The sequence below is a fragment of the Melozone crissalis genome, unplaced genomic scaffold (genome assembly GCF_028551555.1).
Source record: "Melozone crissalis strain CALT ecotype California unplaced genomic scaffold, PUWL_Pcris_2 ptg000002l_1, whole genome shotgun sequence".
In the NCBI taxonomy this organism is placed as follows: Eukaryota; Metazoa; Chordata; class Aves; order Passeriformes; family Passerellidae; genus Melozone; species Melozone crissalis.
Genome location: NW_026535780.1, coordinates 10,853,573 through 10,878,376, shown reverse-complemented (window position 1 = coordinate 10,878,376; position 24,804 = coordinate 10,853,573). Strand labels below are relative to the sequence as shown.

Here is a 24,804-nt window from a genome sequence, read left to right as displayed (position 1 = left end):
GCGTGGCCAGAGAGGGGCAGCAGAGCTGGGGAAGGGGCCTGAGCACCAGGAGCAGCTGAGGTTGCTGGGACGTTCAGCCTGGAGAAAAGGAGATCCAAGGGGGATCTTACAGCTTTCTACAACTCCCTGAAAGGAGGCTTTAGCCGGGTGCGGGTCGGTTTTTTCTCCCACGAAAGCACCGACAGGCTGAGAGGAAATGGCCTTAAGCCGCGCTAGGGGAAGTTTAGGTTGGACATCAGGAAGTTTTTCAGAGAAGGCTGATCAGTCGCTGGAATGGGCTGCCCCGGGAAGCGGCGGGATCACAGTCCCTGGAGGTGTTTGAGGAAAGCCCGGGGGCGGCCCTGAGAGCGCTGCGGGGTCACGACCCGGCCCCGGCGGCTCCGCGCCCTTCCCCGACCCAACCGACCCCGGCAGTCCCGGGGCGGGGCTGCGCATGCGCCCCCTCGGCGCGGCCCCGCCCCCGAGCCGGCGGGCGGCGCTGCCGCGGGCGCGCGCAGGAACATGGAGGCGGCGGCGCGGGAGAGCCGGGCGCGCCGGGCGGCGGGCGCGGGGCGGTAGCGGCTCCCGGCCGCCCTCCCTCCCTCCCTTCCTTCGCTCCCGCCCCCTCCGCTCCTCCACCGGCGGAGAGAGGCGGCCCGCCTGCCCCCCCGCGCAGGGCATGGCGGCCCCGGGCCCTCCGCGGCTGCCCCAGCTGCGGCTGGGCCCGCGGCTGCGGGCCGGGCTGGAGGTCGCGCTGCGGGTGCCGAGCCTGTTCCTCATCGACGCCATCTTCAACTCGGCCCCGCTGCCGGGCGGCTCCGTGAGCGCCGCGCTGCTGGGCGCGCTGCTGCGGCTGCTGGGTGAGACGCCTTCCCTTCCTCCCCTCCCGAGAGACACGGACCGTGCCCCGGCGGCCCCGCTCGCACCGCGGGCACGGCGCGGCCGCCGCTGCTCCCCGCCCCTCACCCGCGCCTGGCTGCTGCTGTTCGTGCTGCGGCCCGGCTCTCCCCTTCCCCCGGCCCCGATTCCCGTCCCCACCGGCTCCTCTCGGCCACCGCCGAGCCCCTGCTCGGCCGCCCGGGCTGGATCATCACCTCGGCCCCTCGTGCCCGCTCCGGGCCCCGTTCACCCCCCCGATCTGTCTCCCCGGTCATTCCGCCTCCTCCTGCCCCCGTAGCGGTGCATGGAGCCGGCGAGGGCTCGGGGCTGTGACCCCCCCTCCCGCTCTGGGGGCTTTGAGGGCGGAAGACATGTGACTCAGTGGGTATAGGGTTTTCATGAGGTTTTTAAAAACCCTTTGGATAGCGTGATGTCTTCCTGAAATACGCTGTTAAAGCCTTATTTTAGCAACAGCAGTTCAGAAGTGCCGGGAATTTGGTTCACAGTGGAAAGAGAAGCCTCTTGAAACTTGCCAATGGTTATTTTCAAGCTTTTTTTTTTTCTTCCCATGATGGATGAAAGTCAGTGGTATAACTCGGTGATACTGTTTCCAATGTCGTTAACTTGGGTTCTTACATAGCCTCGGTTCAGTGGCAGTCCCGTTCAGTGAGCTGCTGTGCAGGTGATGCTGTGCTGCAGATCACGGTTTGGAGCTGGAGACCCTGAGGCAGGAAGGAGAACACAAATCAAGTTGTTTCGGTTTTATTTGGGGTTTTTTTTGCAGGCCCGAGAGAGATGGATTTTCTTTGACGTTTATAGTAGAAGAAAAACAGGAAGGAAATAGGCAGTACAGCTTTTGGGGCAGGAAGCAGAGAAGAGGGGGTTAAAGGAAATGTGCACAGTGAGAAGTGAGTTGTGACTGCATCACACAAGTCGAGGAGTAGAGGGGGAAAAATTAAACAATAACCTATAGCAAGGCAGCAGGAGAGGAGAGCAAAGGAAGGAGGTAACAAAACGCAGCAGGTGTTTTATTTTGACTTTTTACATTTATTATATGTTTTATGTTTATTATTATTGCTTTGGTTAAGGATGTCAGGGGAAGTCCATGCTCACATGAGAAGTGATGCTGAGGAGGCCCTAAGTTGCCTCCTTTGCCTGCCTGCCATGAGTATGGTGTGTCTGGGATGGGGAGCAGGGGCTCTTCCCCCCTGCTTCCCATTTTCTTCACCTTTTGTTCAACACTTATGGAGTTGCCAAGAGAGATAATTCTTTTTAAAAAAATTTGCATTGCAGTGCCCCACCAACTTAATTTTAGGAGCCCTTCCTCGTATGATCCAGATGCTGTAAGAAGAGCATCAAAATGAATCCCCCCTGTGTAAAGGAGAGGTGGATATGTAGTTCACTGATGTCCCTCAAGCGTGTGGTACTGGGATTGAGGTTTGCATTTATATGAGCACTCTTCTGGAAGGGGTTGGGTGAAGAAGAGGGTAATTTTTGCCTTCTGCAGAAAAGCTTTGGGAGTGTTTTATGCCAAGAAACTTACCTTGAACATTTAGGAAAGGGGTCTGTGGATCTTGGTGTTCCAAAATTGAAGATTAAATGTAGGCACCTAAAGATGATCTTAAACACCTTCCATGTGGTTCAGACAACAGAGTGCTTTTGCATGTTTTTTTCTCATCTGAATTTAAGGATTACAGGATTGGGTTTTTGCTGCTATTAGGAAAGTGATCTCGTTCTTTTGGATCATTCTGTATTTAAACAATGGGAAAATGTCCTTTTACTTACCATTTGCAGACTTTGAAGTACTGATCCAAACTTTCCCTGTAGCACAACAGCACAGGATAAATGGGCAATCTGTCCACCAGACACAAAGACTGAAGCTCTGGAGAGATTGATGATTTTTGGAGGTGATGTTAAACAGTTCTGAAATATTCTGGGAGTACAGCTCTTCGGGAATGCTAATACAGATCTGTGTGGGTGTTACAAAGTTTTGCAGCAGGATTCCTTGGTCTGATTCTTCCATCACTCTACACAAGTAAATAGACTTATGCATGGCACAGAACCAACTTCCACAGCTGGAGCATGTTTCCTGTCCTGTTTTTGGTTAACCTTGCTTTGTCCCCAACGCAATGTTTACCTTTCGTATCTTTGCACTGGGTTTAAGTATCTCAATTTCAGCAGAGCCACCACCCCCAGGAGTGTGTGACTGTCACCTCAGACAGCAGTCAAAACTCAGAGGACACTGAGTTTTGAGAAGGGTTCTATAAATACTTGAGTCTGCAGAAAGATGTGGAAGTAAATAGAATGACTGGAGCTAGGGAAAAATAGTTTGGCAGTTCCACATGAACGAAGTGCTGATGTGTAAAAGTGATTGTCCCCTGCACATGACTGAAAGTCAAATCCTAAGTGGTGGGTGGCTATGAAGATACTAACAATTTTCAGGATTTAAAGGAAAAAAAATGAGACAGAGACATTCATTGTAACACAAGAAATTCTTTTAAAAGCAAGTGCAGCGTGGTTTGGTTCAGTGCTGTTTTTGGAGGCCATACTGGGACAGTTGCCAATGGGGTGGCACAGGTAGAAATAGTAAAGATGAGTAGAGAGACAAACCTTATCAAAGGAGGAACTGCAGCATTTCCTAGCAGAGGGAAAATGGAAAAACACTTACTGTTTTGAAGGGCACAGGGCAGGGCAAAGTCTCCCCATGTTGAGATGGACTAAGTGACATAAACGGAGATGGGGGAAAGGAGTGCCCACTGTCCCTTCTGAGATCTGTTACCTCTTAGGGTCTTTTGAGTCTCCAGTGAGCCTTGACTTTTCCCTATATGTATTAACAGAGACGTGCTGTGCCTTTTGTTAGTGCCTGTTCAGAGGAACCAGTAGGACAAGCTCTATTGACTCACTGCTGTACTGTTTTTAGAGATGTGTCTTGCATGTGAAACGTCAGTGTTTCAGGATGACCTGCAGTATCTAAATACAGGCCTGTTACTGCCACTGCAAGGCACAAAAATAGGTTTTGGTAAGGCGTGTTTCAGAGCAGCCTGCTTACTGCAAAATGCATCTCCTTTGGCTCAAATGATCACAATTACATAAATAATGACCTTGCACAGACATGTGAGCCTTTTCTGTGACTCCTGAGAAAAGACAAAGGCTACAAACTCGTCAGCAGTACTGGCTTTCCTAAAGATGTTTGTGGTGGTTAAAATGACAAGACAACTGTCAAGCTTACTTTGTAGAAAGTGCTGCATGGAAGCAATATTCAGCTTTTCCTGGAAGAACTGAGCTACGATGCAAGGGGCTGTATGAAAACTGATAGAGGCTTTTCCTCAGTCCACTTCACACAGTTAACCAGGTTAATGATTGATTAAGGAGAATGTGTTTATATCAGCCAGTGCTACTGGCAAGGAATATTTTTCAGGCAAATTCATAACTTTATTTGTAGCCTGCCTTTAGCAGGTGATTCATGTTGGTCCTCTCCCTTCTTCTCAATCCTCCAGGATCTGAAGGTGGTTTGAGGTTTTTTTGGTATATTTTTGAGTGTTTGGTTGTTGGGTTTTGGGGTTTTTTTTAAAGTTTTTTTATGCTATTTTAAAAGTTTTTTTTTCATGATCAAGAGGCTATGGCTTAATTTTTTTGAAACACTTGTTTATGGTGGATTTAGAACAGCCTAAACTGTCAGAAAAGACTGACGCTGCCCTCCAGCAGAAAGAGGATTACTCTTGATTTCATTGGTTTTAGTGCTGAGATTGAAAGCAACTTAGAATCAAATGTAAGTTGTGGAGATAGAAATCTCTCCAAACTGGTTTCGATGAGAAAGCAGTTGCATAGGGTGGAAGCTGATTGAGAAGTCCAAAACAAAGGCAGTGTGTTTCCTGAAAAAGAAACTGTTTAAGGAAATTTATCTAGTGCTAAGTGCTTTTTAATTTAACACCTCTGAGGGCAGAGCTCTTACCTATGTGGTGCACAGTGATGGAATTCATAAATTACACTGCAGAAGTTTACTGCAGGGACCTGTAACCCCAAACTCCCAATGCTGCAGTAGCTCTGATAGGATTTCTCATAGGAAGGTGCAGACTTGCCAGGCACGGTCAAGATGTGGTTATGGTCAGTATGAGGGAGCGGTTAGCAAACAGGAATTTCAAGGCCTAAATCTGACTTACAGCAAGACAGACAAGTTTGCACTGGCATTGGCAAAGAGGCAATTGGTGCAGTTTTGGATTCTGTGCACAGAAACTGTGTACTGTGGAAAGTGTTCCTCATGTGACCTTTGTCACCACTCACCAGAAATACAAGCAAACTGAAGGGAAATAGAAGTGCCTTCTCCACAGCAAAGTACAGCAATTTTTCACTATTTTCCCATTAAAGAGTTTAACTAAAGTGTTTTGGTTACTTATCTTTAGTACTCCATGATGTACAGCTGTAGTTGAGTGCCTTGCTCAAGTGAATTAGGACACTTAGTAAATCTTACTCAGTTATTTTTTTATGAGTTTTCTTTATAAAGGTGATGCTTTATTTGTTGGAGTTTTTTTGGTTTATTTTTAGAACTTGTCTATCCTTGGATTTCAGGACTAAGGCTGAAAGGCTGGGAGTTGTCACTAATCTAGTCTAAAACTGCAACAAACTTCATAGTAATTGTGATTTAGGGCTTGCAGTGGCTTTGCATCACAGGTGAGGTGCACAGATGTTAAATGCAGAGATTAACTTGCCCTCTTGCTTGTTCTCTGAAAAGGGCACCACTGGTAATGCAAAGTTACAAGTGACTAATGGGGAAGTGATACTTTAAATAAATGTAGCTCCAGAGCTAATAGGTTAAAATCTGTTGTTAAACTTCTACTGAGAACTAAATTATTTCAATCTGGTTTTAGGTGTCTTTGTATCCAGCGTTGTTCTGGTCTTACAACAGCGAGCACTTTTCAAGTTCTACATGATCACCTCAGCGTTTCTGCTGGCTGCAACTTCAGTGTTGGTGAATTACTATGCTGCTTTGCACATAAACTTCTACAGTGCCTACAACACAGCTGCGTTCGGAATTCAGATTTTCCCACATAAAGGACCTTCGCTATGGATGGCACTTTCCATCCTTCAGCTTACCTTTGGAATTGGATATGTTACCTTGCTAAACATGCAATCCATATACTCTCAACTCATCATCCTGGATATACTGATTCCTGTAATTGGCTTGGTTGTTGAATTACCTTTAAATGTCCGGCAAGTACTTGTTTTTATTTCAGGCCTAGTTCTGACACTAAATACCACAGCCATTTTAGCTACAAAAATTAAGTGGTTCTATTATTCGGTACGATACGTTTATCTGCTGGTGAGGCACATGTATCGTATTTATGGATTACAGCTCTTGATGGAAGACACATGGAAAAGGATTCGGTTTCCAGCTGTACTCCGTGTCTTTTGGCTAACAAGACTTACAGCACAAGCTGTGGTATTAACTTATGTAGTAAAGATGGCTGAAAACAACACAGAAGAAAAATTCTTCTTGATATCGTGGGATAACTGTTGGGAACTGATCTGCAGCCTGATCATAAGTGGGTGTGACTCTACTTTAACTGTGTTGGGCATGAGTGCCGTCATTTCCTCGATAGCGCATTATTTGGGACTCGGTATCCTGGCCTTCATTGGGTCAACCGATGAGGATGACAAAAGGCTTGGGTTTGTAGCCCCCGTCTTGTTTTTCATTTTGGCTCTGCAGACTGGTTTGAGTGGGCTGAAACCAGAGGAACGATTAGTTCGCCTGAGTCGAAACATGTGCCTTTTGTTGACCGCAGTCCTGCATTTTATCCATGGAATGACAGACCCCGTGCTGATGTCTCTCAGTGCCTCCCACGTGTCATCGTTCCGCAGACACTTTCCTGTACTGTTTGTCTCCGCTTGCCTTTTCATTCTTCCAGTTCTGCTCAGTTACATCCTCTGGCACCACTATGCACTAAATACTTGGCTTTTTGCAGTCACAGCTTTCTGTGTAGAGCTTTGCCTAAAAGTAATAGTTTCTATCACTGTTTATATATTGTTTATGATTGATGGCTACTATAATGTGCTATGGGAAAAACTTGATGATTATGTCTATTATGTTCGCTCAACTGGCAATATTATTGAGTTTATATTTGGAGTAATCATGTTTGGAAATGGAGCTTACACGATGGTTTTTGAATCGGGAAGCAAGATTCGCGCTTGCATGATGTGTCTGCACGCGTACTTCAACATCTACCTGCAAGCCAAGAATGGCTGGAAGACTTTTATAAACCGCCGCACTGCTGTGAAGAAAATCAACTCGCTTCCAGAGGTGAAAGGAGCTCGGTTACAGGAAATTGATGACGTCTGTGCAATCTGCTACCACGAGTTCACCACCTCTGCGCGCATTACTCCATGCAACCATTATTTCCACGCACTTTGTCTTCGGAAGTGGCTGTACATTCAGGACACGTGCCCGATGTGCCATCAGAAAGTGTATATTGAGGACAAAGAAAACGCCAATATCTCTAACAACAACGGGTTTGTAGCGCCAAATGAAAATCCTGTACGGGTTGCAGAAGAAGCTGCTGATGCTGAAAATGAATTAAATGAAGATAATGACAGTTCTGATAGTGATGAGGAAGATGGCGACTGTGAGGCACAGCACTTGAATGAGACTCTTAATGTTGACTCTAACTCTCTTGGTGATTAGGATGTTCTTTACTAAGCCGTGAGCTATTTGTTCAAGATTGACTCCAACAGAATAAAAGTATCACTTTGTAGTTATTGTACTTAAGCACAACAGCAGTATCTCAATGTTGAGTCTGTGAATGGTGGTTGTTTACTGTGGTGTGTGCTACTGTAAATATACCTCTAATTTTTGCTGGTCTCTTTCATGACCACCTTAAAATTATGTACATTATTGTACATGGAATAAAATGTTTTCACGTTTTTAAGATGGTTGGACAAAACACTCTTTAATTGATGTGGTGATAATGCTGTGCCAAAGACTGTATACCAGTAATCCCCAATCAATGTCTTCTGGATGCAAATGAAAAATACTGGTGAAAATAGACTGTTCAGCTGGTCAACTCAGAAAATGAAAGCCTGAGCCAAAGCAGCTTTACTTAAAAATTCAGTATTAGCAGAGCTTTATTGCAAAAAACTAGTGAGTCGTGTTTAAAAAAAAAACAAAACAGTAGGTTGGTAGACTTAATGCTATAGCATTTGCGTATGTGGAACAAAAGGCGACACTGCTCAGCTTTCTGGTGCAGCAGCAAAGCGCATGCCATGGACGTGTCCGACCCTCCTGAACTGCCAGCAGGGGCTTGAAGTGCTTCACATGTGAATGCTGCAGCCTGGTGCTCATCCTGTGCCTCCGCTGCTAGCTGGAGTTACAGGCATGGCCTGGCCTTGAAGTCAATCCCGAGTCTTGACAAAAAGGGAGCAGGGCTGAGAAACTGCACAAATGCAGACCACCTTTTCCAAAGCAGCTTTAATCTTGTACCATAAAAAACCCCAAACCAACTACACATTGGCTTCCATTGATTAGAACTTGCAGGAATGATGATTTTTAAATTTTTGCAATATCTTTACAGAAGTTATGCTGAATAAATGTAAGAAAAACAACTTTAGATATTTGGAAAGAAGACTTTAATGGTGTTGTTATATAGAGTATTGGCCAACTCAAGTGGGTCATCTTCTCTTACTGCCGCCATTATTTCCAGTATTTGACTAAAAAAGAAAGATTTATATTAGAAGACTGAAACCCAGTACTTCAGAATGTACTTCAGATTGCTGCATGTGTATGTACAACTCACTGAGATTAAGCTGGAATAAAAACCTACATTAAGAGCAATAGGGCAGGGTGCTCAGATATGCAAATAGTTTCACTCTTAAGTTACTAACTGCCATTTTCTTTACACTGAACACTGGTTTGCTTACTGGTACAGACTCATCTTTGGTCTTTTGACTCTTGTTTGGAGGTAATTAAACCGCTTTCTGTTTTGAAGGAAGTGTCATTTTGTGGGTGTCTTTATCAATGATCTTCATTTTTCAAACAAAAATTCACTAGCCTGTCAAGGCTAAAGCTGCACTATGAGTAGGCTGGTCTAAGGGCAGTCTTAAATCCCAGACACATCTTTATCAGAGCACAGTGCTGCCAAAGTAACTTACTCCTACTTCCCTATTCTTTAGCTTAATTGTGATTAATGTGGCCAGGTATTTGAAGTAAATATTTCTGAGCAATTTCAAAAGGCTCAGGGCCTTGATACAAGCCAGGAAGAGGAGGCAAAAGAAATGAGATGAACATGATTAAAACCAAGCTACAACTGTTTCTCTGCAATTGCTTTCTTGATCTTGTATCAGTCATTCTTAAAAAAAAAAAAAAAAGGAATATTCTGTACCCTTCCAGACATGTGTCATACTTTGATTTTTTCCAGTAGCAGCAAAAAAACTTTAAACTCTTCATTGAAAAGTAAGAAGCTTAAGCTTTGTAGTAAGGTTTGGTGGGCTTTGGATTCTGCCTCTAAGCTGAGGCACTAGCTAAACTTTTTTTGAAAGACAGCATAGGAGAAGTTGCTCTTAATAATTATATTATTGCAAATATTTTCCTAGATCCAGAATTAGCAGTGAGATGGAGTGAGATCAGGCCTACACAGAAATAAGTAACAAGTACCAAAGAATTTCAGCCAAGAAGACTTAGGGTTTACTTATCTCTCCTCACTTGGATGTAGTAGAAGGCTGTAAGTTACTGTAACACTGTGTATGTGAAACTGCTGAAGGAGAAAAGAGAAGTCTCTTGTGGCTAAACTTTTTAAAAAATAGCTTCCAAGGGAAGTAGTTCTAAATACATATATATGAAGCAGAAATATTACTATCAAAACTGAAAGGTGTCCAAAAAGCTCTAACAAAACCAGACAAATGGTAATTTCCTCCTGCCAACTGAGCTGTATTAAACTGTATATATACCTGAAACATGCAAGACACTTTGTGGACTGAGTAACATTCCCTCACACCAGATTTTGCTACTTGAGAAGTCACAAAATAACAATTATCAATTACCATTCCTAATTTTTCTTAAGGCTTAAAAGGTTCTTTAAATTCAATTGCTTATAATGAACATTATTGGGATAATAATTTCAAAGGTTGAGCCAAACAGTATTTTGTTCATAAAAGAAGGCAAAAGCCAAGCACAGCATTGGTGTAATGATCTTGAGTGCATTTGTGCACTCTGCATCTATGCAGAACAGATTGTGCATTTTGAGTTTGAGGGCTTCTGAAACATTTCTGTAAACTACAACTAAGGCAGCAGACAAATATGTGGGGGTGTTGTTGACATGGGCTGGTTGAAGAGTAACAGTGGAGGCCCTTCACTTGTGATCAGAAGAGTGTTTTCTATGATCTCTTCCAAAACTCCAAAGTCATGGACTGACCCTAGAAAGTCTTAAAATACTGAAGAAATCTTTCTGTGCTAATGTGTCTTCTTCACTTTTAAAATTAAAAAAAAAAAAAAAACTAACAAGTATTACAATTGACCTAATTGCATTGATTATATCTGAACGCTAGGAGAGGTCACCATGTAAGCTTAAACTGTGCTTTTACATCAGTGGTTTTCTAAGTTCCTTCATGTCTCAAAAAGCATCAGATTTCCCTTCACTTCTCAAATAAATTCTTGTTTAGACACCTTAACTGCATACCTGGATCTTTAGTATTATCCTGAGCAGTATTTCAAAATCTAGACAGGGAATTCTGAAAATTCAGTATTTCATCCATTAATAGTATTTAATGCAGATAGCTAAACATTTCACTAAAACAATTACACATTTTTCTGTTTTTCACACTTCTGTGAGGAACTGTGTGGAAAGGAGGCAGAAAACAGTGTCTGTGCTTACCAATTCTGTTCATAAACCCCTGGAGTTTTCTTTCACTACTCTGTATCTTGGCTGCTGTCATTCATATCTAAATTGCACAGGATTGTTTGAAGCACAGCAGCAGAAGGAAGAAACATCCCTGACAAAATGCTTGCTGTGGCAGTTCGTGTCACAGGCTGTGACAGCAGCAGTGTCACAGGCACTGCTGGTGCCTCAGCACTGTCCCACCTATGGGACTGTCCCCTGATCCCCAGGGCTGGATCAGTTTTTAAAATTACCTGAACAAAAACCAAGTGCAATGAATATTCAAGTCAGCTTACTTCAGAGGGTTTAACCTTTCTACAGTGCATCAAGTGAAAAAATAATAATGGTACTGGTTTCATTTTCAGGGAGCATTATACATCCAGAATAGCCAAAGTAGGAAAATTAGGATTTTAATTTTTTCCACAGCTTATAAAGCAAAACCTTGCACAAGTTTCAGTATATTTAGAATTAATTTCTATTTTCTACGTTACTAGTGAACTGGGATTTTTCTATCTTTTTCACGTCAGAGTTGAAGTATTTAAAATAAGAGTGCAGTGGTACACTTACATTATATGGCAGGGTTCATTTCTGTCCTTCAAGCAGTGCCCTTTTTCCCATTTCTTTTTTGTAGGAAATGTAGTTTTAATGTATTTTGATCCAGCATGAGTATTTTTCACTCCACACCAAGGTGCATCTAGTTGAATTTGAATAAAAGAATTAGGAGTGCAATTGTTTCAGAACAGCATGAGATAGTTTGACAAAAGCTCCTGCAATCTCCTTCCAGCAACAACCTCCAGCTCAAAAGGAAATTTAAGAGCAATTTAACATCCTGGATTTTTATACAACTATCTTCAGGATTTTACACTTGAAAAGATCAGCAATAATAATACATAACACTAATTTCCTCTGACATGATAAAGACAGCCAGATACATTGCATGCATTCCACAGAAACTTCCTGTATAACAGGTCTGTACTTCACGTGCAAATACATTTAAGGATTTAGCAGTTTGCAATTTTCCTTTCTCAAGAGTCAGAAATTAAAATAAATACTGTATTTGTACTGTCAATTATTGATATCTGAACATGACATCCCCAGTCAGTCCCTGCTCAGTGGGCTAAGAGGGGAATTCAAGCATTCTTCCACCTATTCCACTTAAAGAGCAGTTCTTTCCAAATGCCATTACTGCTGCCAGTGGCTAACTCACAGCCATTGCCCTGTGCTTGGCACATCTCCAGCAAGCTACATTTTAAAATAAACTTAAGCTGGTGCAAAAATCCAAGTTGTCAATTTGTCCTTTTCATCTTCCCCTGCAATGTCAGGAACTGACACAGCAGCTTATTCCTTCCAGCAGAAGGCTGGAAAGGAGTGGTTCTGTAAACTGCTTTCTCAAGTAAAGAAAACAGCCACTGTTCTGAATTCCTTAGGTCTTGATTCTGCTTTATGGTTGCTACACCAGTATATCTCATTGCCCATTGTCACAAACTGACCAAGATACAAAATCTTACCAGTCTCTATCATTAATCGTTCACTAGGAATTGATTTCAGTGTTTCCAAGTTGGCTTCTGTTTTCAGTGAACTAGAAAATTTAAGGTTTGGTTAAAAAAACCCATAAAAAGCATATTAAAGTAATTACTGTGCCTATTAAAGTGTTTTGTAGCAAAGACAGCTTCCTAAATAATTTTGTTAATTAAAAAAATGTGCTTCCTTTTTTAACAGTACTGCCTGTAAATTCAAACTGTGCTGCAGAACCCCTTTGGCTGCCCTTGCTTGCCTGGTGCCAGCCTCTGTGCCTTACAGAGTGGTGCTGGCTGGCATTTGGCCAGGGGACTGCTGAGAATCCAGACTGCATAACCAGGGGACGAGGCACTCAGGTTACATTTGCATTACTCCAGCATTTGACAGGCACCTTAAAGTCAGGCTGTTTTTTAAATGCTCCCCAGAAGGAATCTTTCCATGTTCAACAACCTTATTTAATTGCAAGCAAGGACTGTCCTGAGGGTAGTAGAGTGGACATGGATTAGCTCACTGAGCTGCACAGCAAGAGCTTTGATGGTTAACAGACTAATGTGAGCAATTCTGTCAGATGATTAAGGGTCTAGTGAGCTTTGAAAACTTGACCTCACTGTTTAAAAGAAAGCAATGAGTTCACTACAGCTGCCATTTTAAAGCAGTTGTATTTCTTGTACAGAAATACAGCCATTTATTACAGTCAATACTTACCAGCCATTTATTCCAATATAAAGATCCAAATCGATTAGAGCTGCTGCTTGTTCCTTTGTGCCATCAAAAGAATGTACCTAGAACATATAAATATAGATACACAGACATATAAAAATACTTATGTACTTTTATTAAAACTCCAGTCATTCAAAAGTATGTATTACCTTTTCTTAGCATCAAATACCTTCAACAGTATGCATTACACATCACTACAAACATCAAGATGGGACATGGCTCGGTTGATTCTGAATTTGAGCAAAATTTAGGCTGAAGTCACCTGAATGCTGCACTAGAAGTGGTTACTACACTTAAACAATGATAAATATGTGTATAAAGGCCTACCCAGTGATACTCTTTTGGCCCTGCAATTCCCTGTAGTTCCCCTGGGAGATCATACTCAGGAAGTAATCCTGTGCATGCTGAATTTTTAGATTCTTTCCTCAGTATTCCCTTCAGGGCACTGCCAGGGCCACCATAAGAGGAGCATTCTGTTCTCCAGAGGTGTCAGTCAGTCCACTGGAAGTAGCAAGACAGTCCCTTGGTCATTCCAGAGAGGAAAGTGGAGGGTGACAAGTTACACAGTGTAATGCAGCTGGGAACTGCATCTTCTCAGCCTGAGTGGAGCAGAGACCCTGTCTGCTCTGCTTCCCTGTGTGTGACAGGGACAGGCAGTTGCAGAAGATGCCTGCTCATTTCTCCTCTCTTTCCTGGCTGTGCAGGCAAAAGGAAAGGGAGGAAGGAAGGAGAGCCTTCACAGAATTACACAGGACATTACACATGAAAAGCACTGAGTGTGGGGAAGGGTTTTGTGGGAACAAAGGACAAACCTGGGGACTGCAGTATTCTTGTAGGAGGTGTGGTCTCATGCCAGAATCATGAGCATTTATTACTTTTGAAAAATTCAGTCATAATGGAAACCTGAAAAAGCATTGCTGGACTTCCCATTGCACCCAAAGCTTTTCCTGTTAGACTTTTGAATTAAAAAACGTGATGTGAATATCTAAAGACATAAAGTAATCAAAAGTTCCATCTGGATCTAATTTGAAAATTATGTCCAACGTCAGAAGCAAATCTGAGGTTATGGCTTCCACTGGGAACATGCATCTAAATGATTTGTGGTCTGAATGCACTGCAGTTACAGACACTGAGGAGTTGGGAAAAGGCCAATGTCAATTATGAGGTGCTCAGACTGTCCTGCTGGCAGGCCAAGGAAAACTGTTCACATCAGCTGCAGAGCTTTTTCTATCCTAGGTAAGAGGCCTATCTTCTTACCTTGCAAAAATCCTGTAGAATAAGCAATGAAAATAAAAATGGCAAAAGAGACTGGAAAATTTACTAATTAATAACAGCTTAAATGATGTAACAGGAAGCCTACACAGATTCCATGACAAACAAGAAATTGCATATTAAGCAACAATATTCACACACATGCATGGAAAAATGAATGCTGCACTGAAGTCCATACTTACCACCCCTCCTACAATTCTATCTCTGTTTCTTCTCATTATGTCTAGGAAATGAAATAAAAATATAAAACAGCTTTATAACAGATGAATATAGAAGATTTTTATATTCAGAATTTGCTCTAAATATGAAATTTCCAACAAAACCCACCTAAAAATTCAGCATGTGAGTTTCTACAGTGCAGAAACATGGGCAGCTGCATCTGTTCTGACAAGTCAAATTGTTTTTCAAAATACCTGCAAAATAAAATTCACCTTTAAACTCAGTGCAAGAACAAATAATGACAGTAAAAGATTTTTTACCCAAGCTTCTGTCCTCCAGCACTAAAGACAGAATTAATGGATTTGCCATGCAACAGTCCTTATTTGTGCAAGGATTTAAAGGAACCTCTTTCCCATGTGTATTGCCACAGCTGTGATCTATGCTTGAAGACAGGTAAGTGGCCAAGGGCCTCAGTACTGCAGAATGTATGTATGTATACATGCTGAGCACATACTCTTCTGTAGTGTGGGTGGTAAATTTTTATTTATTTATTTATTTATTTATTTTTCATGGAAGAGGAACTGACTGTTCTTTCCACAAAGTTCTGAAATGTCAGGAATGGGAGAGTGAAGATGACAGAGGCCCCTATTTCAAGAAGCACTCATAAACACAAAAAGGGTGAGCAGGGGGGCACTGTGCAGGCTTCTCCAGCCTCCAGTGGCCAAACTGCATCAGAGCTGCTGACCTGTGAGTAACAATCCACTCCCTTGGGGTGGAACAAATATCACACACCATACTTCTGCCTATTGTCTTTACCTGTTTTCCCTCCCTTCCTCTGTGTTTCTGCATCCTTTCCTTTTCACTCCTTTTTATTCCTCTCCAACTTTGTACTCCTCAGAGCTGCTCTTGCTGGGGGAGTAACAGGGAGGCCCCACCCTGTGGAGACACTGGAATGTGGGCAGAAGGAAGGTAAGGAGGCAGCCAGGTTCCCCAGTGCAATTGCCAGAGGAAACTGCTCAGCACTGAACTAACCTGTGCTTGTCATTAGCAGGAGCTCTGCAATTACCATCCCACATCCCTGCTGCCCTGCTCCACCCAGGCAGGGAAACCACCCATGCTCAGCAACACAGCAGAGGAACCTGAGCATGGCAGAAGGCCAGCAGTGCATGGGTGACTCAGTGTCCTCATGCCATTTGAAAGATGATGTTACTTGGGTGAAGCAGGAGAACACCACCGCCCATCCCAGCAGGCTGGGGCTCCAGGCACGTACTGGATTTCTTGAGGTGTTGCTGTTAAAACAGTCCAGGGCACTGGGAAATTCCCACCACCAGTTATCACAGCCATTTCAAAGGGAACCTCCAGTGATCACACTCTGCTGTGTATCAGTCACTTATCAATCAGGGGAAAGTGTAGCAAACCATTAGTTAGATTTACATTTTCCTTAAAAAATCAACCAAAAAAACCGACTCTAAACAAATATGCAACTGGTCATTTAATTTAATGTCATTTTCACTATTTTCTGTATATAACAAGTTGATATTTCTCAGATCAAAGTTACCTTCCCTGTTAATCAGGGCAAATGTTTGAGATAAAACAGGTTAAACAAATCAGCTGTAACCTTGAAAACTGACATGAAAATTCATGAGAATGCATTACAGCTACTTTGAATCTTCTTTGTCTAGATATCGTGCTTCGTTTAGCTTGTTTGACTAAATATAAATTAATTGCAATTCATGATTGCTCTTGTGGTTAAATAGCTACAATTGCTTGATTTTTGGTGTCAGTTTTCTTTTAACAGAATACTTGTTTGATATGGGAAAGAGGTTTTAGGGACAGAACTGCAAGTAAGCTCCCTAGAGTAACCTACTGGCCAATTTCCATCTAATTTTGAGAAGGGCAGAGCCCTGGAAAGCACAAAGTTTACTGTTCCTGTAAATGGAGATGTAATTCAAGCTTCTTCCATTCCTAGCAACAACAAAGCCCAAGTCATGTTGAAAGGGGAGGTGGATGGGGCAGTTACTGAAGTGACAAAAATAATAATTAAAAAAAAATTAAAACTCCAACTCCTGGAAAAGCATAAAGAAACCAGACATACAGTGACTGGAATGATAATAAAATAACTCAGTAGGAAACTAACCCTGCTGAGTTCCAGTGCTCAAGGAACAACCTGTTCCTTTGAGCAAGCTTAGTTTTGACCATCATGTTCAAATGCTACAGGATCAAGACACAAAAGGAGCTAAAGCAAACTGACCTTGCTGAGGCAGATCTCAGACAAACACTTCTGAATTAATCTGAGTAATGGTGCATGTGATCGTGTGATTATACAGACCCCTCCCAGTAGTACAGCAGATGTGAAACTTCTATATGCTTACCAGGGCATTTATAACACAGCTTTCACTTTAGCATGAAGGCAGTACCTTCATCTTACTACCATTCAAATCACCGCTTTCTGTTGGAAAAGTTCTGGGAATGGGGAAGATTTCCGAAATAAAAAGTTCTTAGGAACACTGTGGCAAAGAAATTTCATCTTTATTAGATTCTTATTAACTTTTAAACTGAAAAAAAAGCATCAAAAATAATGTACAGGTGAAAATTATCCAAAAGAAAACACAGCATAACTAACCAGAAAAATGTTGATTAAGTACTAAATGAAACAGAGGTCACGCTCTGTTTTTTGTTGGGAAACAAACCTACAGCTCCTCTGTGTGGGAAGTGTGCAGCTGCATGCCAGCCCTCCCGTGACTGCTGCACCTGAGCTCCTGAGCAGCTGCAAACCAGTGAAGTGTCCCCATGTATTTCACACTCTGCCTTCCTGTTTGGTTCACTGCTCAGCCTGTCACCTCTTCCTTTACAACTCAATTTCAGTGCACCCAATTAGCTGCTCTTCAGCTGCAGTCCACTGGACAAGGAAATGAGACATAGATATATTTTCTCTCTCTAAAATCAAGGCAGATTTTAAAGATCTTAAAATCTGATACTCCATCTGTATTTTAGCTTGCCACAGAAAAAAACCAGATTATACTCTAAGGTGTGCTTTGCTGAACTTCATGTATACTGAATTCTACTAGGACAAAAAAATCCTGTCCCCTTTGCTGAGTATTTACTGTAGGTCTGCAGCATTATGAAAAATCCTCCTACTGCTAATATGCAGCAATGAGAAAAAACACAACCAACCACTGCCCCCCAGTGACTAATTTACTCAAAACAGTAACATGCAAATGTAATTCATTAATCACTCATCTTGTGTGAATTTATCACCTGTATCTTTCAATCAGTTCCCTCTGCAGAGAGAATTCTCAATAGGAGAATGCAGGCTGATTGTAGGGGCTGTGGTAGCTTCTTTCCATTCAGCATCTATGCTGCACCTCCTGAGACAACCTTTACTATCAGCTCCCCATTACCTGCTCCCAGCTAACACCTTCCTTAATAAAAGCTCTTTTTTACCCACTACTTTTACCACTGCTTCCTTCCTCATGCCTTTCACTCAACAACCCAATTCTTTCACACACTGCATTTATGGGGTTTTTCTTCCCATAATTCCCTTAGAGCTCCTAACTATTAGCAAGAATTAACATCTCTCACACCCAGAAATCCACAATTTCTGGTCAGTTTTACAGAAAAAGACACGTTGATGTAAGTCAAGGCCAGGCAGGTAGCAAAATTTAGCACAATGCACTACTTGAATGTAGGCATAGTTCATTAAATTCCCATTTCTGCCAAAAACACGCTGGGCCCAACCCTGCAAATTTTAGGGCTAGATGTGACAGTATATTATGTGGCAGAACACAAGACAGAAAACACTACTATAAATTCCTACAAGTCAATTCACAGTCATCAAAAGTTCCTTACTTGAGTTGGATGTCCTTTGGGCAAAATTCTAATCTATCGAAATCTACAAACAGAAAGAACAAGAACTCCATTTAGTATTTTAAGATTTCTTTCAGTATAAGTCTAGAAAAAATAAATACTGAAGTAGTAAGAGAACACTTACCTAAGCCACATTCTCCAACTGCTACTACCTTTGTCCTATTGTTTTCAATCAGATTTTTTAATTCAGATAGATACTGTTCAGGGCTACTCTGCTCAAATTCTCCACAGCGAGTAGGATGACAGCCAACAGTACTGAAAAACATGTCTGAAGCAAGAGAGTATTAGGAGGTTTTAAGGAAAAAAAAAAAAAAGAAAATAAATTTAAGGTGCAGACAACATCTGCCTCTGGAGGTTTCTTTATTGGTCACAATTTTAAAAGAAAACTCCCTTTGACCATATTTATCTTAGTGATAATTTCATTGGACAGGTATTTTCTGCCTTAAAAATGTCAGACAGTATCTCCAGTGGGGACATGTGAACATGTCTTCTTTTAGTACACATTATTTACTGTACTCCAAAACTGCAGCTTAGAGCTCAACTGTTCTGGTGGAGCAGCCCCCAATAAATCAGGCAATTGTTGAGGCTGGATGAGACCTCTTGAGATCATTTAGAAATACATCTTGTTCAAAATACACCAGGTTTTCCCAGCTGTAAGAACTGCAGAGAGCATTTCCCTCATGTCCCCTGCACAAGCTGCTAGAGAATTTCAGAGCTCATATCTCCTGATTTACCCAAGTGTCTGATCTAGATTACCATGCCAAAACTGACATTTCTGCTAAGTGTAAAAGCACTGAGAAAGGGAAAAAACAGGTAAGGCCCTGAGCAACTGGCCCTAATGTTCAAGCCAGTCCTGCCTTCCTGAAGTGGGGATGTGGACTGGCTTGGACCAAATTATCTCCTTGAGTTCATTCAAACCAAAATTACTTTAGGTTTCTGTTAGTAAACAATACTTTATTTTCTGTTAGTAAACAATTCTCCTTTCACAGAAAGAAAGGAAAAGCCAGAGGAATGATCAAAAGAAAGATACCTCTCTTGATCAAGCTGGCCATAACAGACTGGTGAGTAAAAAACAAACAAAAAGCCAACAAACTCCATATATTTCACAACATGTAAACACTTGATCTTATTTCTAGAACAGAAACTTGTATCAATATTTTTATTCCAGAAATTTTCTATAATTTCTGTTTTTATTTAGAAATAGAACATGCAGGAAAAAGAGCGATTCCTTCCAGCATCAGGGATCTAAAGAGCAACACACAAACTCATACACAATGCATTCATCCCACTGCAAATGTAATTTCTCATTTGAATCTGAGTCTGTAAACACCTCTGGGGCAGGTCCTCTTGAACTCAATTCTGAGAGCAGAGGTTATATTTTTGACTGACAATGTAAATTTAAAGTAAAAATACCATTTGTCTGTGCCAGCTGCAATGCATCTTTACTATCTTCTAGACTCCCACCTGTAATCAAAAACTTGAAACAAGAGAAATACTGTCAGTGTGCATGTTCTTTGAACATCAAACAGAATGTTTTAGAAAACACATAGATACAAGGAAATATCTCAACAGAGAACATCAGAATACAATTACTAACATACATAAAACAAGATTTCATAAATCAGCAATAAACCTCAATGGTCCTCAGGAGCTAGTAAATACAGTAGGCTGCAAAATATTTTTTTCCTCTTATTAAACTATCTTGTATGTTAAACATTTAAATCACTAAAGGAGTAAAATACTTCAATTTGCAGCAATATTAGCTTCCTCACACAATGACTGTAGACTGCATTTATCAAGAATTGATACTTAGAAATATTCTCCTTGTCCTACAGCTGGGGAAAGTATAGACTCCCAAAGACCCAAAACAAGACATGAGTAAACAGTTAAACCAAAAATTGAGTCTGTATCAGAGCTGGGATTATAAATTTAAGAATTTCCATCTCTGATCTCTTATTTTTACCTTAACATTATCACATGAGAATTGTTGCCTACAGTGTACTTTTTGAACCAGCACTTGCAGAATATTTCACCCTAGGTTGTAACAGCCAAGTCTACAGAGGTTTTGGACAGCTCTTTCCCCTGCAGGTGCTATCCAGCAGGCTCTGCCAGCACCAGCTCAGACACCCCCACACTCCCAGGGCACTCATGACAGACTGACACATCCCAAAGACATCACCATTTCATCAGAAATGTTAAACTGAAAATGGCTCAGTGCATACATGACACAGAGCAAAACTTCACAAAAAATTACCATAAAGCAGCAGCTATACAGAAAAATAAAAGTACTTTCCAATCAGCAGATTAAGGTTCTGGGCAAGCAGGAACAATCTGTGATTGAAAAGGCTTCTGACACTCTACAGGGCAGTAGCAAGACTGAGAACAGCTAAGGGCAGGAACTCCTGAATAACATTTCTCAATCCACTGGGCTTCCTGAGAAAGTTACACAGCTAAGCTATTTTTGATGATAAAATTTTAAAAAATGCCACTTATTTTCAGAGTGGTATAAAAATTAAATAGCAGTTATACAGCACATATAAATGTGACCTCACCCCTGTATTTGCTGCAGTGAGATAAGTTCTCCATCACTAGTTTTCTTCTGTTTCCAAGAGCATTTCCCAGTCTTTTCAAATTAGAGTTTTTCAACAAACTCCCAAGATGCCTGTTCCTCTGCTATAGGGGTGTTTACTTCTTTATTTCTAATCTGGCAGCCTCAGTAGCGCAGTAGAACAGTCTGGGACAGTATGCACTGTATTCTATGGTAATTCATACTTCTGTCAAAAATTTATTCAGTTTTGAGAGAAAGAGAGACAGGCTAAACTATGGGATGTAATGCACTGCTGGAAATACCAATTTCAATTTCAAATTCTCTCATAATGATGATGTTTTAATACATGTAAGCCAGTATTTACCAGCAAACATGCAGATGTCTCAAGTGTGTTTGTGGGCACTCCCAGCTCTTCTAAAGTTACCAATTTCCTTTACATATAGAAATAGCTGAAAACCTCAATCAGAAGAGTATTCTTAATTAACAATTAATCAATAATTACTTCAGCAGTAATTGCTGATTAAGAATCACAGAATCATTAAGGTTGGAAAAGACCTCCAAGATGACTGAGTTCCACCTCTGACTGATCACTGCCACCTTGTCAACTAAACCAGAGCACTGAGTGCCACATGCAGTCGTTTCTTGAACACTTCCATGGGAAGATGACCAGCACTTCCCTGAGCAGTCTGTTCCAGTGCCTGACCACCCTTTCCAGGAAGAAATTCTTCCTTGATGGCCAACCTGAACAGGGCCTGAGGTCATTTTCTCTTCTCCTGTCACTTCTTGCCTGGGAAAAGAGACTGACCCCCACCTGGCTACAGCCTCCTTGCAGGAGTTGTAAGTGACAAGGTCTCCTCTGAGCCTCTTTTCTCCAGGTTAAACAACTCCCAGCTCCCACAGCTGCTCCTCATAGCATTTATTCTCTAAGAGCCACACGGAATATAAGAAAAAAAGGAATGGCTGCCTATAATGCAACATGGAAAATTATTTACCACTTCAGGGCAGCAGGTCAGAGGAGAAGATCTTTCTGTTGAAACTGTACCAAATAACTTCTACATCCACATCTCCTACAATATCACTGAACTCCAACAATCAGCTTCAATAATGATCTGTGCAAACAGGAAGACCATGCTCTGCACAGAACACTTTTGTTTTGTGCTACTGAAGGGAGTTACTGCATCTTCCATTTGACTCCCACAAACATTGTTTTAGTGAGAGAGCACTAAAAAAATCAAATATTAGAAAGCAGCTTAAAATTTTAATGCCATTTCATTATAAGAAATTACCTTTTTAATGCCAACTTTGACTGCTCTCTCTATTACATCCAGAAGGTCATCTGCAAAAGTTCATAAAAATGTCATACACTGAACTTGAGGTTTTACAGCATAGTTCAACTATGTTTCAATTTTCATGTAGTCAAAATTCTTGTAATTAAATCATTAAACCATACTTAATTAATCTTTATAAGACAATAACAAAGTGCAATAACTGGATATCCAATTTAAATCCAAGAAGTCAGTGGAAGTTTCTCCACATACTTTAGGAGGCTCTCTGCTTTTACATCCATATCTAAAGGTCACAAGAGCAAAAAGCCCCACATTATAATCAGTAACTGTGATTCAGCAATGCAATACTTTGACAGCCCACTGTTCATAACTCTCAGATCAGTTTATCAATGCAATCCTAAGTAGATTAGCAATTCTCCATTTTGCTCCAGAAGCAGTTACCTGCATGTAAAAAGCAATTAAGACAATGCATTTTGGTTAGGGTATCCAACTTACTTAGTCAGGCTTTCTTTTTTAAGCCCAAGTACATAAGGAGGAGAAGAAAGAAACCCTAACATCATGTTCTGACATGCAAGAGGCTTCTAATTCAGCAAAAGGGATCCTGTCTTCCAGTAGATATAAATAAATATTTACCTTGATGTTTCTGTGTTCCCCTGTAGATTCCTCTGAACATAGGATCTGTCAGGTTAATACCAATATCTATGGAAAGCCAAAGATAGAAATTAGAAATTATAGCTGTTCTGTATTTTACTCTGAGTATTAATAAGCTAGGGAAGACAACAGAAACCCTATCAAAACCCTGAATCAGCACATTGGTAAGTCATAAAATGTTTAAGCAAAAGCTTACTTGCATAACTTGAAAACTTACTCTATACTAGAAGTGACAGAAAAATTAAACTTTTCCCTCTGTGCAACCTTAGCCTTTCTGTGAGCCTTTCTCACACGAAAATAGAAATTTATGCAAACAAGCATTAAAGAAGGGAAAGTGCAGCATCTCCCATACAACCCTCACGGGTGGGAGCAGCAGCAGCAGCAGCAGAATGCCTCCTAAGGGCTGCGTGTTCTCCCTCCTAGGGCCGTCCCTGGGCCATCCCAGCGGCCCGGCAGCACTGACGGGACACTGACAGGGCACTGACGGGACAATGACGGGACAATGACCGGGCACTGACGGGACAATGACGGGGCAATGACGGGACAATGACCGGGCACTGACGGGGCACTGACGGGACAATGACGGGACACTGACCGGGCACTGACGGGACAATGACGGGGCAATGACGGGACAATGACCGGGCACTGACGGGACACTGACGGGACAATGACGGGACACTGACGGGACAATGACCGGGCACTGACGGGGCACTGACGGGACACTGACGGGACACTGACGGGACAATGACCGGGCACTGACGGGACACTGATGGGACAATGACGGGACACTGACGGGGCACTGACGGGACAATGACGGGACAATGACGGGACAATGACGGGGCACTGACGGGGCACTGACTGGGCACTGACGGGACAATGACGGGACAATGACGGGACACTGACCGGGCACTGACGGGACACTGACGGGACAATGACGGGGCACTGACGGGACAATGACGGGATACTGACCGGGCACTGACGGGGCACTGACGGGGCACTGACGGGGCACTGACGGGACAATGACGGGACACTGACCGGGCACTGACGGGACACTGACGGGGCACTGACGGGGCACTGACGGGACAATGACGGGACACTGACCGGGCACTGACGGGGCACTGACGGGACACTGACGGGACACTGACGGGACAATGACGGGGCACTGACGGGGCACCTGCAATGCAGGTACCGGCTGGAGCTGCCCAGCCCGGCCCTGCCCAGCCCAGCCCAGCCGCCTCGGCCCGAACACCGGCTCCAGCGCAGCCACCCCTGCAGTTGCCAGCGCTTCCAGCGCGGATTCCAGCCGGAAGGGGAATTTCCCAAGGAAATACTAAGCTGCTCTACAACACGTAGGGCCTTTTGAAGTTATTTACACGCTTTCCGCCGAATTTCCTAAAAATACTTACACTTTTACCCAAGCCAGTTGCATGCAATCAGAAACAACCACGACTAATGCACCAAGGCAGGACAGAGAACGAAGGGCGGCCGAGCCCCCGAGCTGGGGGTAACGGAGGAGCAGCAGCCCCGGGGCCCGGACACAGCACACACAAACATTCCCAAATGCTTCCAGGGGCTCCGAGGTCGCCCAACCTCGGGACACCGGGAGGGACCGCAGGAGGCGACAGGCAGGGACTGGGGTGGGAAGTGACAGAGGTGCTGGGACAAACCTAAGAGGCTGTAACAAGCCTGAGGGACTGCGACAAACCCTGGGTAAGGGGCTGGAGAGGAAGCGACAAGCACTGGATGAAGGGCTGCGACAAGCCCTGCCACTGCCACAGCTCAGCCCGAAGCCCCGTCCGCTGCTCGCGTCTATTCACGCAGTGGGGTAGAGGCGGCTGCCTCGGCCCAGAACCGGGAGAGGAGCAGGGGGGCTCGGGTCGAAGACCCGGGGACAGAAACCCCCGCACTCCCCATGGCCCCTCCGCCCTCCCCATCATCCCCTCACCGATGAACTTGTCGCGGCTCATGGCCCCTCCGCCCTCCCCATCATCCCCTCACCGATGAACTTGGCGCGGCTCATGGCGGCTCCGGGCGCGCTCGGCGGCGGCAGCGCAGGCGGGCGGGG

General features: G+C 43.0%; 2 protein-coding genes across 4 annotated transcripts; one reads left to right on the top strand and one right to left on the bottom strand.

The window, feature by feature from the left end:
• The first annotated feature begins 658 nt into the window (after positions 1–658).
• On the top strand, positions 659–7,778 carry RNF139 (ring finger protein 139). Its single transcript, XM_054294110.1, has 2 exons — positions 659–839; positions 5,724–7,778. Exons 1-2 carry the CDS (start codon positions 659–661, stop codon positions 7,532–7,534), a joined length of 1,992 nt encoding a protein of 663 aa, XP_054150085.1. The 3' UTR covers positions 7,535–7,778.
• Positions 7,779–8,302: 524 nt separating this feature from the next.
• Positions 8,303–24,799, bottom strand: TATDN1 (TatD DNase domain containing 1). 3 transcript variants are annotated; one of them, XM_054295133.1, is made up of 12 exons: positions 24,738–24,799; positions 22,722–22,787; positions 22,089–22,138; positions 19,668–19,731; positions 18,379–18,522; positions 18,237–18,279; positions 14,556–14,641; positions 14,411–14,451; positions 12,942–13,018; positions 12,227–12,297; positions 11,286–11,412; positions 8,303–8,556 (listed from the first exon to the last, which is right to left on the bottom strand). In XM_054295133.1, exons 1-12 carry the CDS (start codon positions 24,757–24,759, stop codon positions 8,454–8,456), a joined length of 894 nt encoding a protein of 297 aa, XP_054151108.1. In that variant the 5' UTR covers positions 24,760–24,799; the 3' UTR covers positions 8,303–8,453. The 3 variants fall into 3 exon arrangements, with proteins under 3 accessions (XP_054151108.1, XP_054151483.1, XP_054151566.1); XM_054295508.1 differs by having other exon boundaries at positions 24,685–24,771; XM_054295591.1 differs by lacking the exons at positions 19,668–19,731; positions 24,738–24,799 and having other exon boundaries at positions 22,722–22,759.
• Between the last annotated feature and the right edge of the window lie 5 nt (positions 24,800–24,804).